General features: G+C 37.6%; 1 protein-coding gene and 1 pseudogene across 4 annotated transcripts in view; one reads left to right on the top strand and one right to left on the bottom strand.

Annotated features, from left to right (window-relative positions):
* Nucleotides 1-18,050, top strand: part of NSL1 (NSL1 component of MIS12 kinetochore complex) — a gene marked incomplete at its 5' end in the record, with an annotated part of 26,049 nt that extends 7,999 nt beyond the window's left edge. Inside the window, 2 exons of one of the 3 annotated variants that reach the window (XM_081024817.1) lie at nucleotides 14,698-14,765; nucleotides 16,065-18,050. In XM_081024817.1, the coding sequence (XP_080880943.1) occupies nucleotides 14,698-14,765; nucleotides 16,065-16,343 (347 nt within the window). In that variant the 3' untranslated portion in view covers nucleotides 16,344-18,050. Of the gene's footprint in view, nucleotides 1-821; nucleotides 4,441-14,697; nucleotides 14,766-16,064 lie in introns of those variants that run through there. The other 2 variants (XM_081024819.1, XM_081024818.1) reach the window with 2 other exon arrangements.
* LOC308487068 (tumor suppressor candidate 2-like) lies at nucleotides 6,524-6,788 on the bottom strand (annotated as a pseudogene). Its single transcript has one exon. The product of its transcript is annotated as a tumor suppressor candidate 2-like (transcript).

Below are 18,050 nucleotides of genomic sequence, written 5' to 3'. Positions count from 1 at the left end.
TACTTAAATGATCCTTTGAAGAATCATTATGTGATTTTATTCCTACCATTCCAGTTATGTAGTATTAGAAAAGTCTCTGTATAATATGATTCTGATTTCAAAAGTAAGCAAAAGAATGATCAGAATCTATCTTTTGAATAAATTTTGAGGTGATTTTGTCATTATACATTTTCATAATGTCTATAAGCTTAGAATAGCATCAGCTCTTTAAGCACAGCATAATTAATTGACAGTTTTTTTGTTTTGTTTTTATTGGGGAAGGGGAACAGGACTTTATTGGGGAACAGTGTGTACTTCCAGGACTTTTTTCCAAGTCAGGTTGTTGTCCTTTCAATCTTAGTTGTGGAGGGTGCCATTCAGCTTCAAGTTGTTGTCCTTTCAGTCTTAGTTGTGGAGGGCGCAGCTCAGCTCCAGGTCCAGTTGCTGTTGCTAGTTACAGGGGACGCAGCCCACCATCCCTTGGGGGAGTCGAACCGGCAACCTTGTGGTTGAGAGCGCGCTCCAACCAACTGAGCCGTCCGGGAGGCAGCTCAGCAGTTTTTAGTTGCAGGGGGTGGAGCCCACCATCCCTTGCAGGACTCGAGGAATTGAACCGGCAACCTTGTGGTTGAGAGCCCACTGGCCCATGTGGGAATCGAACCGGCAGCCTTCGGAGTTAGGAGCATGGAGCTCTAACCTCCTGAGCCACCAGGCGGGCCCAATTGACAGTTTTATTAGCTGTGTATCCTTGGACAAGTCATGGATAAGTCACTTCAGCATCAATTTCTTTTTTATTTTTTCCCCCCTTTCTTCCACCTCCCCCACCCCAACTCCGGTTCAAGCCGTTGTTTCTCCGTCTAGTTGTGTAGGACACAGCTCCCTGGCCCAGGCTGGGATTATAAGCCTTGTGTTCCCCCGGCTGAGGTAATCTGTTGGACTTCCACTGGCTGCCGGCCGCTCATGCTGACACGAGGTAGCCCACGGCAGCCCACAGCAGCCCACGGCAGCTCACAGTGGCTCACGCCAACCTCCGGCTGCTCATGGCAGCCCAGCTCCAGGGAGAGCTGTTGTTCACAATCTTAGCTGTAGAGGGCGCAGCTCACTGGCCCATGTGGGAATCGAACCAGCGACCTCAGCACTTCAACCACCTGAGCCACCGGACTGGCCCCAGCATCGGGATCTTTACGGCAAATTCTAGATTTGGAGCCTGATGCGTTAGGTGGGACTAACAGCTCTATCACTAAATACTATAGAATATCCGCCTACTTGTTGAGGTTGTGTTATGAATTTCATGAAATAAGAGACTCTGTAAGCTATAAGTAAAATACATAAGTGGTAGTTGGTAAGGAGATGCTATGTAATAACCCTATTATAAATTTTATCCCGTTTACAATGGTATGCCTTATAATACTGCATAGCTTATAGTGCCTCTCTTAACTGGTAAAATCATATGACATTAATTATAATGCCCTAGGAGGAATGTGGAAAGCATAAATTTATATGGAAGCTAAAAATCTGAATAAACTGCATGGGAAAACTAATGGGAACTTCTTGAAAGTTTTTTTCTTTTTGTTATAAATGTATTAAATGATTTTCAGATTTTTTGAAAGCTGACCCTTTTAAAGAATATTGTCTTGTTTTCAAAACACAATATACTCAACCCTCGGTATCTCTTGAGGTTGGTTCCAGGACCTTCGTGGATACCAAAATCTACGGATGCTTAAGTCCTTATTTATATAAAATAGCATTATGGTTGCATATAATCTCACATCCTTCCGTATACTTTAAATCATCTTTAAATTATTTATAATACCTAATACAATGGAAATTGTAAGTAGTAGCTGTGTAAGTAGTTGTTATACTACATTGTTTAGGGAATAATGACAAGGAAGAAAGTCTGTACATGTTCAGTATGGACGGACGCATCCATCATAGGCCTGACTACATAGTACACATCAGCAACAATGTAATATTTTTTTCCAGATATTTTCAATCCACAGTTGGTTGAATCCATGGATATAGAATCAATGGATACCAGTGTGTATAATATTGATTTGGCATAGTTATGTTAGGAACTTTGGGGCATACAAAGGTAAAGCAGACATTCTCCCTATAAAGAGCTTATGTCTGAGTGGAAGAAGTTAAAGATGAACATAAAATAGGATTCTTTCATGCCCTCAAACTGATTCTTTTACCAGTTTTTGCCATCTGATAAAATGGTACCTTCACGTACATATTACTTTAGCCAGAAGTCAGCCTTGAGTCTTTCCTGAACTGTTCATATCCAGTCCATCAATAAGTTCTACAAATTATTCCTTTGAAATATAATCTCAATATCAGCTTCTCTTCATCTCAATATTATCACCTCTAGTCTAGATAACCGTCACTCTAGCCAGGATTTCTACACATGCTTTCTAGAAGGTCTTCCTGTTTCACTCTTGGTCTTTGCCATTCCATTGTATGTAATACATCAGGCACAGTTGATTTTAAAAAAAACAATCTTTGAAATATTTCAAACATGTAGAAAATATGGAGTAAAACATAATGAACATTTTGTACCAACTACTCATACTTGAGAGCTATTTGTATTTTTGCCAAACTTGCTTCAGACCTTTTTAGAAACTAAAAGACATGGATACAGTTAAATCTTTCTTTGTATCCCTACGACCATCCCATTCCACTCCCTCTTATTTCAGAAGTAACCACTATCCTCAGGCTGAGTGGATCCTTCCTATTCATGCTTCTTATGCTTTTACTTTATTGCTATATGTCCATAAACAATGTATAGCATCCTTTTAAATTTTATATAAGTTGTATCATACTGATCATACCATTCTGCAACTTAGGTTTTTCCCTCAACTTTGTATACACACATAGTTTTCTGTTCTTTTAGCTACTATATAGTATTCTAGAGTATGAATACACCACCGTTTATGCGTTCCTCTACTGAGGGACACTTAGATTTTGCTGTGTTTATTTATTTACTTTTTCTGTTATAAACAGTATTGCAATAACCATTCTTAACCCGTCTCCTTGTATAGTATAAATATGCCACAGATTTTCTGGGGTAGATTTCTGGAAGCAGAATTTCTAGGTCATAAGGTTTGTTTCTATTCAGCTTTATTACATTTGAGCTTTTCTACCCCTTCAAAGTAGTGGTAGCAGTTTGCATTCCCACCAGCAGTATTTGAAAGTTCTTGCTTCCCCACATCTGCCAACAATTGTTAGTCACACACATGTATACTATAGTTTTTGCCAATTTGGTGGGTATGCAGTAGTAGTTAAAGAGAGGTCGAGCATCATTTCCTATGTTTTTTTCACCCTATACAGGTTCTTCTGTGAGTTGCCTATTTATAGTCTTTGCCCGTTTTTCTATTGAGTTGTTTGAACTTTTCTTATTCATTTCTAAGAGTCACACACACAGGCACATATACATACGTGCATGCACACACATTCTAAATATTAATCCTTTGGTTATAAACACTGTAAATATTTACTCTCAAGTTTTGGCTTGTCTTTTAACTTTATAATGATTATATATATACAGAAGGTGCTAGAAAAATGTATGCACATTTTAAGAAAGAAAGAAACTATTAAAGTTATGCTGATGGTAACCACTTTGAACACCTCTTGTAATTGCAGAAGTCAAGCATGAGTTGTATTCGTCTTTTGTTATTGGTATATATTAAGTATTACAATTTTAATACAGTTTTTTTCCTTTCTTAAAATGTGTAGTCATCTTTTTGGCACTTTCTGTATATACATATATGCATATGTATAACTTTTAATGTAGTCAGAATTGCCAATTTTTATCCTTTATAATTTGTTCTTTCAGTATTTAAGAAATCCTCTACTCAGGTGACAAAGATCCTTTGTTATTTTCTTTAGAGTTTTGATAGTTTTGATAGAGTTTGATAGAGTTTTGATTATCATGTTTAGGTCTTGAATCCATCTGAATTTTTTTTTTTAATTTTGGAAGAAGGGATGTAATTTCTATCATACTGATAACCAGTTGTCCTAGCATCATTTATTGGCTAGTCCATCTTTTCTCCACAGCTTTGTGACGCCATTCTCTAATATACTAAGTGTCCATGTGTGTTTCTGGGCTCTCTTCTTAATTTTATTGGTTGACTTGGATGTCTTTCCTGCAGTATCACACTTTTCACGTTACTGTAGTTTTATAAGAAGTCTTAATATATTGCAATTTCTTCAAAATTTTGTTACCAATTCTGGTCCCTTTACTCTTCCGTAGGAATTGTTAGGATCAATTTGTTAAATTTTTTGAAAAATCTTATTGGGATTTGATTAGAATTGCATTTAATTTATAGATCACTTTGGAGAGAAGTGCCATGTTTACAATATATGTCTTCCCATTCGTGAACATAATTATATTGCATTTGAGTTGTTCAAAATGTCCTTCAATAGTGTTTTATAAACACATAATAAAGATGGTTATGAGTGCTGCCTGCTTGCTTCATTGAGAACTGCGTTCTTTAAGGGAACGGATATGATAGCCATTCAGTAATGCATGTAGAGAAGTGTTTCAAAACATGTAATAAAAATGGTTATAAGAAAAACAGTGTTTTATAAATTTCTCTATGTAGGTTTTACACATCTTTTATTTGTTTTTAGATACCTTACCTTTTTGTAGCTATTAAAAATGGTAATATTTTAGGATTACATATTATAATTCCATATTGCTGGTGTTTGGAAACACCACTGATTTTTATTTGCTGAACTCTAGTGGTTTATCTAGTTTTAATTACATTCTTTAAATGTAGATAATCAAATCATTTGCAAGTAAGGAGGGGAGTTGTCTTTTCTCGAACTTTACACATTTTTTTGTTTTATTACATTGATTATAACTGTCGATATAATGTTGAATAGTAGTGGTAATAATTGGTCATAATTTAAAATTATGAATAAACGTTAGTTTCATTGAATACTTCTTTTGTATCAACTGAGATCACATATTTATTTAACCAACTTTATTGAGGTATAATTTACATGTTTGAATTTTGATAAATGTATACAACCACAATCCAGATATGGAACAGTTTCTATCACTCAAAGTTTCCCTGTGTCCCTAGAGCATGTCCTGTTTGTCTCTAACTCTCATAATGTGGTGAATTAACATTGACAGGTTTTTCTGGTTGTTAGCTTTCCATTCATACAAAAAACCCTCACTTTCTCATTACGTATTTTTCCTTTCAGACACTGTTGAATGAAACTTCCTATACTTTATTTAGTATATTTTCCTATAGTATATTTGCACCCACAGTCACAACACACACACAAATGAACATGTGTTTTATAACATACCGTCCCTTTCCATTTTTTTTTTTTCAGGGTCTACAAATAATTTTATTGAAACTGAATAAATAACACAACAGCCTTCCTAGATTGGGGGCCACCCTCCCCATACCATTTTCCACTCTTGAAGCACAGAGCTTTCACAGTAAGGAATTTTAAAAAAAAAGTCATTTCTATGTAGAAATCAGATTCTGCCCCAACATCATGAACTAGACTATTTACAAACGTTCACATTTTAAGTATTCCTTTATGGTGGTTCTCTCCTTTCTGTCTTGACCCAGGGACTGGTACTTTCCCTTGACTGATCCTGAAGGGATGGGCATACTATAGGGGAAAGGGGGTGGGCTCCTCAGAGCTATTGGCACCAGCCCTAGGGTGCTGTCCCTCACCACAGGGTGACTGATGGTCTCCTCCCAATGGGGGAGAGGGCTGGAGCAAAGGCAAGGGGGATTAGATGGAGTAGGTGGTTGGGGCAATTCCCCATAGGCACAAGCATCCTTAGCCCTTCCTGAGCCCGTCCTATGCCCTCTCAAGTGGGGGATCAGGGGAGGGGTGACAATAAGGGACAACAACTAGTTGCAGTGGGATCAACCCAGTCCTGGGTGGGGGGAGAAACCTCCCATACCAGTCCCCACTCTTATTAACAGCCAACAAACTGTCCATCCATCTGGGGGTGGAAATACATGGGCAGGTAGGCAGGAAGAATCAGGCTCGTGTTGCCCCCAGCCTCTGCCCAGCAGGAGGGATCCAGGTAGTAAAGGGCTGAAATGCTCCAACTAAGGGGTGAAGGAAGTGAGGGAAAGGAAGTTCCCACTTGTATACAGCTCCCATAGCCCAGGGGCTGGAAGAAGGCAGAACTTACTTGTAAAGTGGTGTAGCCTCTAGCAGGGCTGGGCCCTAGGCAAGCTTGAAGAAAGCAGGTCAGGCAAGGGCACAGGAACCAGGCATTCCCAATCAGCTTATGCCCCGCCATGCTCCTTGTAGGGACTGCTGGGGAAGGTGGGCTGGTAACTCTGCTATTAGCCCTTGCCAGCCACCAGCCACATGTCAGCATACAAACCAGCACCTAACCAACAATGCAGAGCACCCAACTTCCCCGCTTACAGCTGTAGGTTCCCGGCAAATGGAGTCTATTTAGGGTGTGGTTTCAGCCTAGGTTCAACCGAAGCCACACCTTGAGCCTGGGGGCGTTTTGCTGAGATGGGGTGCTTATGCCTGCCACCCCCCAGGCTCACACCTCATAGAGGATCACAGGGAAATCCAGCTTCACGATGCCCTGAGGAATCAGGTTCTTATGCACCCGCCGCAGCTTGGCCCGCTTCTGCCCGTTCTTGGTGATGATTGTCTCCTCATAGAATTCGTGAGCCAGATCCCCATCCTCGTCATAGAACATGGAGCCGCGGCGCGTGAATACGAAGGGGGAAGCTTGCCAGAGACCGCCGCCCCCGGGCCGCCACCCCCCGCCGCCGCCGAGCTTTGGAGCCGCTGGCGCCCATGTCAGGGGCGCCGCGCACGGCGGACCCCGCGCCGCTTGGTTCTCACAGGGCCTCCGTCGCGGGTGCCGATGCCGCCGTCTTCCCGGGCTCCGCTGTCTCCCCCTTTCCATTTTTGACATCAAGGTTATACTACCATCATAACAGTTTGTAAACATAGAGGCTATTTGTTTTTTGAAGAGGATAAGATTCATCTATTATATAAACTGTCTGAGCCTAGTGTGTGGGGGGGCAGGTGATATTTGACTTACCTGATTTAGTGCACTTTCCCTTTTTTCTGGTTCATATAAATGTTTCGTTTGTATATGCTTTGGAATATGCTCTCTTAATTTTCTATATCCAATCATGTTTTGGACAAAAGGGGGGGGGTTTAGGAACTTCCGAGCCAACTTGACTAGAAGTGCAAGTTACTTTTAAAAACACAAATCAGCTTTCATTCCTCTGCTTAAAATCCTAAAATATTCCAATTTTAAAAACTGTATAATAAGCTTCAAACTTCTTAGCATTCCTTTACATGATTGGGCTCCCACTTACCTCTCCAAATCATTTCAGGCTCTTTTCCTTTTTGCTCTAGCCCGACGGCTCATCTTTCAGTTCTTTGAAAGTGCCTCACTTCCACACATGCTTTTCCCCTGTGCTTGTCAGATTGCCATCTTCTCAGCTTTTTCTTTTCATTGAACTGCTACCTCCTCAGAAAGATATCTTCCCTAACCACCCTAATTAAAATAGCCTCTCCTCAGTTCTCTATCATAACATTTATTTCCTTAATAGCATTTGTTACAGCGTATGAGTATTTGTGTATTCCCTTGTGTATGATCGCTCACAAAACTGAAAGCTCTATGAGCATTTTGACTTGACTTTGCATTGTATGTAGCCAGCATATAGCACCAGGCTCAATAAGTACTGAATGACTGTTACTCATCCGTGCATTCAATACATGTTATTTATCGAGTGTCTACTATGTGCCAGAGACACTCCTGCATAGTGTCTCTGGAGGAGCAGCATCGGCAAGGTCCTTGCTCTGTGGAGCTTACATTCTAGTGGGAGCAGAAAAATAGAAAGAAATCTAAAAGTAAATAAGTAACGTCAGTGCTAGGGTGCTGTGTTTAGGTGATGGGAAACACTTTTGAGGAAGTAGCAAGAAGGAATTTATCTTGTGACAAGCGGAAGAACTTTTCAATTAGAAGAGCTAGAACAAGGTTCCTAATTCAAGAATGGGCTTGAATATTTATGGAAGCAAAGACCACTGAGGCTGTAGTGAAGGAAACAGAGGGAAAGAGCATTACAGGATAAGGTTAGAGACTTGGCTGAGGCCAGATAAACACAAGCTAGGAGTTCGAAAGTCTTTGGCGCCTTAAGAGAGATACAGCACTTCGGTACTGCAGGAACTGGTGAGCTGCAGGGAGGAGTGGGTGGCAGATTACATACCTGCTGCCTAGCGGGTGTGTTCAACAGATTTAAGTTGTAGCATAGGGTTCTCTTCCAGAAAGGCATAAATCGCCACTTAGTTTTTGGTGTCATTTTTACCAGGAACGCTGCTTTACAAACCATGGTTCTTATGCCTTTGGTTACTCCTTTAGAAACCAGCACAAGCCAGACATCCTATGTTATACATACTTGCTCATTCAGGCTCCTGGGCTCATAAACTCCATTGGAAAGAGAAAGGAAGCACTCACTTAATGCTTTTGTGCTGAATTTCTGAATTTGTGCAGTCTTTGGAAGTTCATGTTTCCCAGTTTAGTCAGTGCAGTGGCCTGAAAGCAAAACTCGATTGGTTACTCAATCTTTCATTTCCACTTTTTCATTTCCCTAAGTTTTAGAAAGCAAGTGACTAGGGAAGGCAGTGTCCTCAAGGGTGCCTAACTTCCACATTTTTCAGAGTGCACTTTGTTTTTAAATATCCTTGCATCAGTCTTCTGATTAGCCGTCTACCAATGAGTTACCATTTGTCAGTTATAATCTTTTGTGATCCTATTAATAAAACTAATAATTGCTTTCAGATTGCCTTCTTTTTAAAAATGTTCTTGGAGGTTAATTGAAGAGACACTCTTTTTTTCCCTCTGTCCTTCACTAAACATGTAGTGATGATGAGGAGCTATTTTAAGTTTCTCTGCGGCAGACCTGGTCGTACCTCCACATCTTGCGCTGACCCTACAAGCAGAGGACTTGGGAGGCAGTTGCTCTTCTTTCCCGATAACGCCCGTTTGCTTAAGCCACCATCAGAATATTTACAGGTAGCCACTCCCTTACACATGGTTATATTGCAACAATTCACATTTAATCTTAGCTTTGGAATTTCAAACGCATTTCTGCCTGAAAAAAAAAATTTACAGATGGTAACATAAAAGGGCAAGTTTCCAGGCTACCCTTTAAACACCCATTTAATCTATAACGTAGCTGAAATGCTACACATTTGTGATGAAAAATATTAGAAAAATCACATTTCCAATGCATATTAGTTGCACTACATGGTGATTGCATAGGATTTGGGGGGAACAGTTTGGATTCCTAAGCACCTTTGTGTATGGTGAGAGGGTAAAGAATGATGCCGTGAGGATGTGCCCATCAAGGCTATGGTGAGAAAGCCATTGGGAATGCACCTGGAGGAAGCCCATCCCCATCTCCGACAAGGCAGGGACCAGCCATCAGCATGGGAGACATTTGTATATCAGGAGTACCCATGTGCCCTTACTAGTTATAGAAATGATCCTGAGTGAGGGAGTGAAAAGTTGATATATTTTGAAATTTACTTAGCAGATATTGATGTTGGAAAATGCTTTTTTGATGCATTTACAGATAACAGTAGTCACATCTTTAGTGATCATTTTTGTGTTTGTTTTCCCCCCCTTTGTGTGTGTGTGTGTATATATATACATGTATGTATATACATATATATGTGTATATATATATATATTCTTTTTTATTATTTAGTTTCAGGTGTACAAAACAACATAATAATTAGACATTTACACCCCTCACAAAGTGATAACCCCACCAAGTCAATTGCCCCTCTAACACTGTACATAGCTGTTATAATACCATTGACTATATTCCTTGTATTGTACTTTACATCCCCTGACTATATATATATTTAATTATAGTTGACATTCAGTGTTGTATTAGTTTCAGGTGTACAGCACATTGGTTAGGCATTTATATACTCTATGAAATGATCCCTCCAATAAGTCTAGTACCCATCTGACACCCTACATAGCCCTTACAACATTGACTATATTCCCCATAGTGTATTTCACATCCCCGTGACTATTTTGTGACGACCAATTTGTACTTCCCAATCCCTTCATCTTTCTCACCCATCCCCCAATCCCTTCCCATGTAGCAACCATCAGTTTGTTTTCTGTATCTATGAGTTTATTTGTTTTGTTCATTTATTCTATTATTTAGATTCCACATATAAGTGAGATCATATGGTATTTGTCTTTCTCAGCCTCACTTATTTCACTTAGCATAATATCCTCTAGGTCCATCCATGTTGTTGCAAATGGTAAGATTTCATTCTTTTTTTTGTGGTAGAGTAATACTCCATTGTATATATAGAGGGTTCCAAAAAAAAAGTATACACATTTTAAGAAAGGAAAACTATTAAAATTGTAATACTTAATATATACCGATAACAAAAGATGAACACAAGTCACTTTTGACTTCTGCAATTACAAGAGGTGCTCAAAGTGGTTACCATCAGCGTCCAGACACTTCTGATTACAGCGAACTACTGCTTGAGCAACATTGACCAACGTGTCCACTTGTCCAACTTGTCCACATTTTTTTGGCACCCCCAGTATGTACCACAGTTTCTTTATCCAATCATCTGTTGATGGGCATTTGGTTGTTTCCGTATCTTGGCTATTGTGAATAGCGCTGCAGTAAACATGGGGGTGCATGTATTTTTTTGAATTGGTGTCTTGGATTTCTTTGAATAAATACCCAGGAGTGGAATTGCTGGGTCAGAAGGTAGTTCTATTTTTAATTTTTTGAGGAACCTCCATACTGTTCTTCATAGTGGCTGCACCAATTTGTAATCCCACCAAAAGTGCACAATTATTAAATAGTTGATTTTTTAAAAAATCTTTGTGTGTCTGGTTTTAGTCATAAAATTATTGATTTTCCTTAGGTTTCAATGAAAGGAATTTAATTCATTTTTAAAAAGGATACTATAACAATAATTAAAGCAGATTTAACTATAGTATTGTTCTATTTTTAAATCTTTACCAGGCATAATTTTTATTTTAAGAGATTTTCATTATGTTGGAGTTAATTTTTTTACCATTGTTAACTTACATTCTTACGAGGATAGTATAATTTTTCGCAAAGGTGGTATTTTGGAAAGTTACATATAGAATATAGACGAATATGTGCTTTGGATCCTAGGAGGTATGGGTTCTAATTCTGTTCAATTCTAGATAAATTTCTCAGCTCTCACAACTTGTTTCCTTATCTGTAAAAGGAGGCTGATGAAACCTGCTTGCCTCACAGGGTTTCTAACAGTGTTACTGACGGGCAGTATATGCCAGCTCATACTACTATAGGAATGGGCTGTCAGAGGATCAAGTAGGGAAAGCTTTCAGGCCAGTGTGTTTCTCTTCCCTGAACTTTTTTTTTTTTTCCCGTAGCCAAGTTTCTCAAAAGAATAATCTACACTCATCAGCTTCACTTTTGATCTCACTTTTTCAATATGTCAGTAGTACTTAGTATTAATATTGTCATGACTGTGTAAATGTTCTTCAATATGAGTCAGGTAATCATTACTATGAGTATGTTTTCTTTCTTGAACAGCTTCCCATCCCCCTTTGGAACGATAATCTCTTTATTTTTTTTCTTTGCTTTGTTTGCTATTGTGTCTGTCGCTAATTCTTTCCCAGACACTTCAGGAGAACTGTAAAATTCCTCTCAATTGGGTAAACACTGCAGGGTTATCTATCAAATCCATTTTAAAACCTTTTCCTTTTTCTTGGAGCTATTCCTCTGGGAGCCTTTTTTGTCTTCCTATTCTAATCTAGACTGGTTGCTCTGTAGGCCTGGGGCAAAGCTTCTATCCTGTCTGTTCCTTTCCTCATTACCCTGGGAATTTCCTTTACTGCTCTTCTGTTTTGGATCATGTTTCCTGGTTCCTGTGTTTTCTTCTTTCATGATTTATTCCCTTGTTTTGGTGTAGCACATTCTGTACCACCCCTCCTCCTATCTCCACTCCCTCCCAGCCCTCCAGCACCAAATCCTCTTGTAAGGCAACTCACTTAGAACACCTGTGAAGCTTTTACTCCCTTCAATCCTCTGTTAGACTGACCTCACTTCTTTGTGCCTCCACAGCACCCTCTGTCATAGCCTTGTCCTTCATACGTACTGAGCACCAACTCTACATGTGAGGCACCGTGTTCAACACGAGGGAGTCTAAGATTAAGAGAATGAGGTTCTTGTTCCCAAGGGAGTTCTGAAAAAAATCAGAAACGCTTTGGTTCTCACTGGAGGCAGTACTGCCCCCTAGCGGCCTTTTTGAAAAAGTAGGAGTTGAAAAAGGTTTTGGTTACCACAGTAATGGAAGGGGTACAGCTGGCATTTTGTAGTCAGGAGCCAGGAATATAAATGTCTTATATGTCCAGCACAACTTTAGAATATTCTACAAGATATTCATGTGTGAAAATATGTTTATAGTTATCCAAGCCTAGGATCTTAGTCCATTTTACACACCAACCCCAACTACTCTTGGCATTTTTTACATTGCCATTGCTTGTGCAACAGATGGAAAACAAATTGTCCATCAGTGTGGGTTTATAGACACGTTTTTAAAACAAGTAGCATGTATTTGTTTTAAAAAATTAAGGATCACTTGGATGATGGATTATTTTGTGAATCATGTATAACAATGAAGATAATGATTGCCTTGCCCTATGCATAACAGTGAGACAACTTTCTAGAGGAAATATTAAAAAAGAATTTGTTCATTATGTGTATATGCGGGTGTATATTTAGGTATAGCGTACAGTACACAGCTTGATGAATGTATACACACACATGCACATAAATACGTGTTCCTACCCCCTTTACCTAGATATACTGAGTGTGTGCATAGTTGGGAAACATAGGATAAGCTTATTTTTAAACAGTATGCTAGTTAGATTTTCAAACAATATGCCCATTATGTTTTTATGTATACAATAAATACAGTCCTTTGAATATAGGGGGACTATGACCTTGGATAGGAAAAAAAACTACATTGTTATTTTTACTAACCTCAAACTGAAATCGAGCATTTCCTTCTATTCTGAATGCAGGAAATGGTGGTGGTGGCATTAGCAGTACCTATAACTGCTTTTGCTACTAGAAGCCACAGATATTTTCAATTTTAGTTGTTGCACATACCTCACAATATTGTCAGTACTCGTTATCTTCATATTACGGTAATTGTTAGATCTGCCACTCGATGTTATGTAAATCACTAATTTTTTAATAAATGTAAATCACTAAAAGAGACACATATATTACCTATACAATTTTTAATAGTTGTATTTTTAAAATTTTGTTTTAAAACATTCTAACTTCTAGAGTAAGCAAAACTAATGTGTAATGGAAATCACATGAATGATTGCTTCTTATAGAGAAGATTGACTGGGAAAGGGGCGCAAGAAAATTTTCTGGGATGATTGAAATGTCCTGGTTTATATTTGTCCAAGGTGATTGAATATTAAACTTAAGACTTACATTTCATTGTATGTAAATTGTACCTGAATTAAGAAACAAATACATGAAAAAGTATTCTGAGAAGGGTCCATAGGCTTTACCAAATTGCCAAAAGAAATCTCTGGTAACAGAAATGGTTAAGAACCCTTTCTTGCAGCCATGGTGTTGCTCTGCCTTTCTCCTCCTTTGGGTGCCTTCTTCCAGTTGCTTTTGCTGTTCATTTCCTTTTTTAATAAATGTGTTCTCACTTTTTTGAGCTAAGGAAAGTCAGAAAAGAAAAATAACAGCTATGAAAGAAATTCTTTTCCTGGCTTATGTGCCAGTCTCTTGAAGCCAGTAAAGCTGTGGTCATCCTAACATAGTTACGTACCTGCTCACACGTTCAAGAAATTGCTAGTGAGTACTATTCTGAAAGCTAATTTATAGATGATTTCATAATGGAATGATTTTTCTCATCTCCAAAGATTAGAAGAAAATAAAACGTATTCGGAATAAGAAAAGCATCAAGGAAGTAAGGAGAAAGAAAAATTAATATTACTGACAACCTATTCTGGATTTTATTTTTCCAGAAATTGCATCTAGGTGTCTTTGATGGAGTGTGATTATAAATTTTTTTTTTTAATTTTTATTGGGGAACTGTGTATTTTTCCCCAGGACCCATCAGCTCCATGTCAAGTCGTTGTGTTCAAACTAGTTGTGGAGGGCGCAGCTCACTGGCTCATGAGGGAATCAAATTGGCGACCCTGGTGTTGTGAGCACAGCGCTCTAACCACTGTGCAAACCGGCCGCCCCATGATTATAAATTCTAAGTCCAAATATATTTACTTTTATAAAATTCATAGTAGTACAAATATCAGATATTAGCCTACGTTTATCTTAAAACACGATAGTGCTTGAAGATGTTAAACAGTGGTAGACAATATGTACGTAAAACAAACATTAGGCTTCCCTTAGGGGCACGTAGTGTTAAGACTACTCATAATACAACTCTTGTGTATCATCCTGTAACTATTAGTTTTACTCTGCTGTTCTAATATTTTCAGTCTTTTTGTTTATCTAGATTAATAGGACTTGGTTTAATAGACGACAAAATATTCTAAGAAAGATTGAGCTAAGGTGAATTGTCTTAACGGATGTTTGTCCAGAGAGCATCTGCTTGTCTTTTATGATTTGGTATTAGATAAAAAACCTAAAATACTGTGTGGTGGTTTCTTTGCAGCCTCTCGTGTGGAAAATTTGAAATGCAGAGGAGAAAAAGTAGCTAAACAGATGGGTGAAGCCATGAAGGTAAGAGCTACATACTAAAAAATTATAAAATGAACAAAATGTGTAGCTAGGTATTTGCTTTTAACATCCACATGTGTTTTAGTCTATTTTAATAGGAAATGTCCATAGTCTTTTAAATAGATCTTTAATGAATTATTAAGAGCAGTAGCATTCAGAATGACTACCACTTATTAGGTACCTACTATGTGCCAGTAGCATACCTGGCTTCTTTAAAGGTTGATTATATTTTGGAGTTCTGAGAGCAGTCCAATAATTTTGGATAGTAATACCAGCTAACATTTAGTATGGGTCAGGCATCATCTAACTGCTTTACTTATATTACTTCATTTAATCCTTACAATAACTCTGTGAGATAGGTACTGCTGTTTCCCTATTTTACAGATGACAAAACGGAGGCACAGAGAGGCTAATTAGATTGCCCAAGTAAATAATTCAGCCAGGATTTAAACCCTGGTTGTTTGGCACTAGAACCTATACTCTTAACCACTATATTATACTGCATATCAAGTTATAGTCTTAATATTATTGTAATAAAATTATGTATATTCTTGGCATTTATTTTACATAAACAGGAAAACATTTGTATTTCTAGTATATGAAAATTATTTTAAAATTTTTTCATAATCTTCCCAGTTCTTAAAATTTCTATAACGTTGTTTTGTGGTTTGTATTGATTCCGTGATTTCCTGGTGCTCATGCTTTCTTCATAGCATGTTCTTGATCAGGAGTGGCGACCTGGTGGGCCAGGCTACAATCCAGCCTGCCACCTGTTCTTGCAAATAAAGCTTCATTGGAATACAGTCATGTCCATTCATTTAGTTACTGCCCATGGTTTCTTTCCAGTGAAAGAGTTGAACAATCGTAACAGAGATATAAGGCCCTCCCCCACCCCCAGAGCCTAAACTATGTACTACATAGCCCTTTACAGGAAAAATGTGCTGATTTCCTGCTCTTGATGATGATTAAGATTTCTAAAATACTTAGTAGCCTAAAATGTGGAATTTCAGACACTAAAGCCTTAGCTCTGAAATTCTGTTACCTCCTATTCTACCAAAGTTTTATTTTACTACCAGGCATTTGTAGGAATAGAACATATCTGTTTAGTCTTAGCTTTTAATTAAAATTCCTCAGCTAAAACTAGTATTTTAAGGTAAAGTTGAATATCCATGACCTAAAAAATTAGATCTTAGATCTCAACCCAAAAAATTAAATTTTAGAGTGTTGTATTTGTCCCTGTGTGTTTGTATTTTAACCTGAGACTAATGTGGAGTATTACTGTTGTTTGTTTACTTTTGTAAGTCCCTGCCTGCATTAATTGAACAAGGAGACGGATTTTCCCAAGTTCTAAAGATGCAGCCTGTTATCCATCTCCAGAGAATCCACCAAGAAGTCTTTTCCAGTTGTTCTAGGAAACCAGATGTTGAACCTGAGAACTTTATAACACAAATAGAAACCACACCAACAGAGACTTCTACCAGGAAAACCACTGACATAGTACTGAAAAGAAAGCAAAGTAAAGACTGCCCCCAGAGAAAATGGTATCCATTGAAGCCAAAGAGAATTAATCTTGATACATAAGTTCTTTTTCTTTATCTTAGGAGTCAAAATTAGGCACTATCAACATTTAGATTATGGTCTAATGCCTAGACAGGAACTTCATTTACAACAAGTAACTCTTTAGTGATTTCTTTATACAAACGTAGTACCTCTCTGCTGGGATATGATATAGTATTGTACTGTATTTCTCTTCCCACCATTTCATCTATAGTCGATAAAAAGCATATTTTTAAAATATTGGCACAAAGTCCATCAATGGGTATCAAGAGTGTAAAATTTTGCTGTTTTTAAATGCCATCAACTCTTGGCTACCTTACAGCTTATATGGAATTTCATGAATAACATAGTCTGTTGGGTTTTCCGGATATACAACTTTCTTTTAAAAAGAGCTGTGTAACAGTTTAAGTGCTGAAATGAATCACCAGTTCTGCACAGGAGCAGATGCAGTTTGTTTGGTTTTTCTCCAGTGTAGTTTGATTTATCAAATTAATGTGCAGATGACAAGATGCTTTCACTTTGTCGCTTCAAGTTCAGCTAATTTGGATTTGTGGGATTAATTTTAGGAGTTTTGTGTTTGTTTTGTTTTGTAAAACGAAGAAGAAGACTATTACTTCCGTAAGACTTTCTCTTAGAAATAAAAATTGTCATGTAGCCAGTGTTTCCTGCCCACACATTTGTTTTCCATAGACTTTAAAAAGTTTTACACATAATTTTACTTGGGACTAATGGTTTCTTTTCAAGATTTCTCGTTGTTTCTTTGTAAATGATTCCAGCTCAAAAAAGACATATATATATCAGATTAATACGTTAACAAATCGTCATTGTGGAAAAAATATAGATGCAATCATACTGAACTATTTTACATTTAAAGATGTTTATGTATCAAGGATGTAATCCTTGGTAGAAGTCAGAGAAAGCTATATTGCCCACACTTCTAACATTTAACTACAGTTTCTTGGAGCTCTGATTGTGTCTCTCACTCATATTAATACAAAATAGGCAGGACCATCCATCTTACCAACTGTTTCCCCTTTTGATGACTGTATACCTTCGTTCATTTGCAGAGGAATTTGCTAATCATGAGGTTGGAAAATCTGTACTTCTCTTGGTCATTATGTTTTAATAATCATAAAGGTCTAAGTGTGACAGGAAGTCTGTCTCAAAAAACTTACAAAGCCACTTTATTGTATTCTGTATTTTAATGTTACAAATTGGGATCTGTATAATTGTATAAAGCAGTGTGTTTTTTATTAAAACAATGTACAAAGACTGAAATCTTGACACTTTTTTATAGTTGTCTTAGGTATTCTTGAGCTCAGCTTTGGTTGGATGGCAGGTTTGCACCTTACATTTCAAAACATACTTGTGTTGAGGCTACAGAATATTGCTATTCGAATATAGTACTATTTCAAATTGTAAAATTCTGTAAAATTCACTCTAAAAGTCTGCAAACAATTCTTAATTCTCCTAAATTAGATAGTTGCATTGTGATTATAAAAGAAAATATTTTACTTTTTTAAAGAGATACATGTTGATATACATAGAATTTAATGGACTTGATTTCTTGGATTTGCTATGAAATATGTCAGCAAAGAAAAAAAGAAAAGGAAGAGGAATAGATGAGGCAAATGTGGCAAAAGTCTTGATAATGTTACATTTGTGTGATGGATATATACTTTCTACTCTTGTGTCTGGACATTTTTATAATTAAAAAAAAAAAGTTTGTTT

Source organism: Rhinolophus hipposideros, assembly GCF_964194185.1.
Source record: "Rhinolophus hipposideros genome assembly, chromosome: 19".
In the NCBI taxonomy this organism is placed as follows: domain Eukaryota; kingdom Metazoa; phylum Chordata; class Mammalia; order Chiroptera; family Rhinolophidae; genus Rhinolophus; species Rhinolophus hipposideros.
Note: the sequence above shows the minus strand (reverse complement) of the source record. Positions and strands in the feature narration are given on the sequence as shown.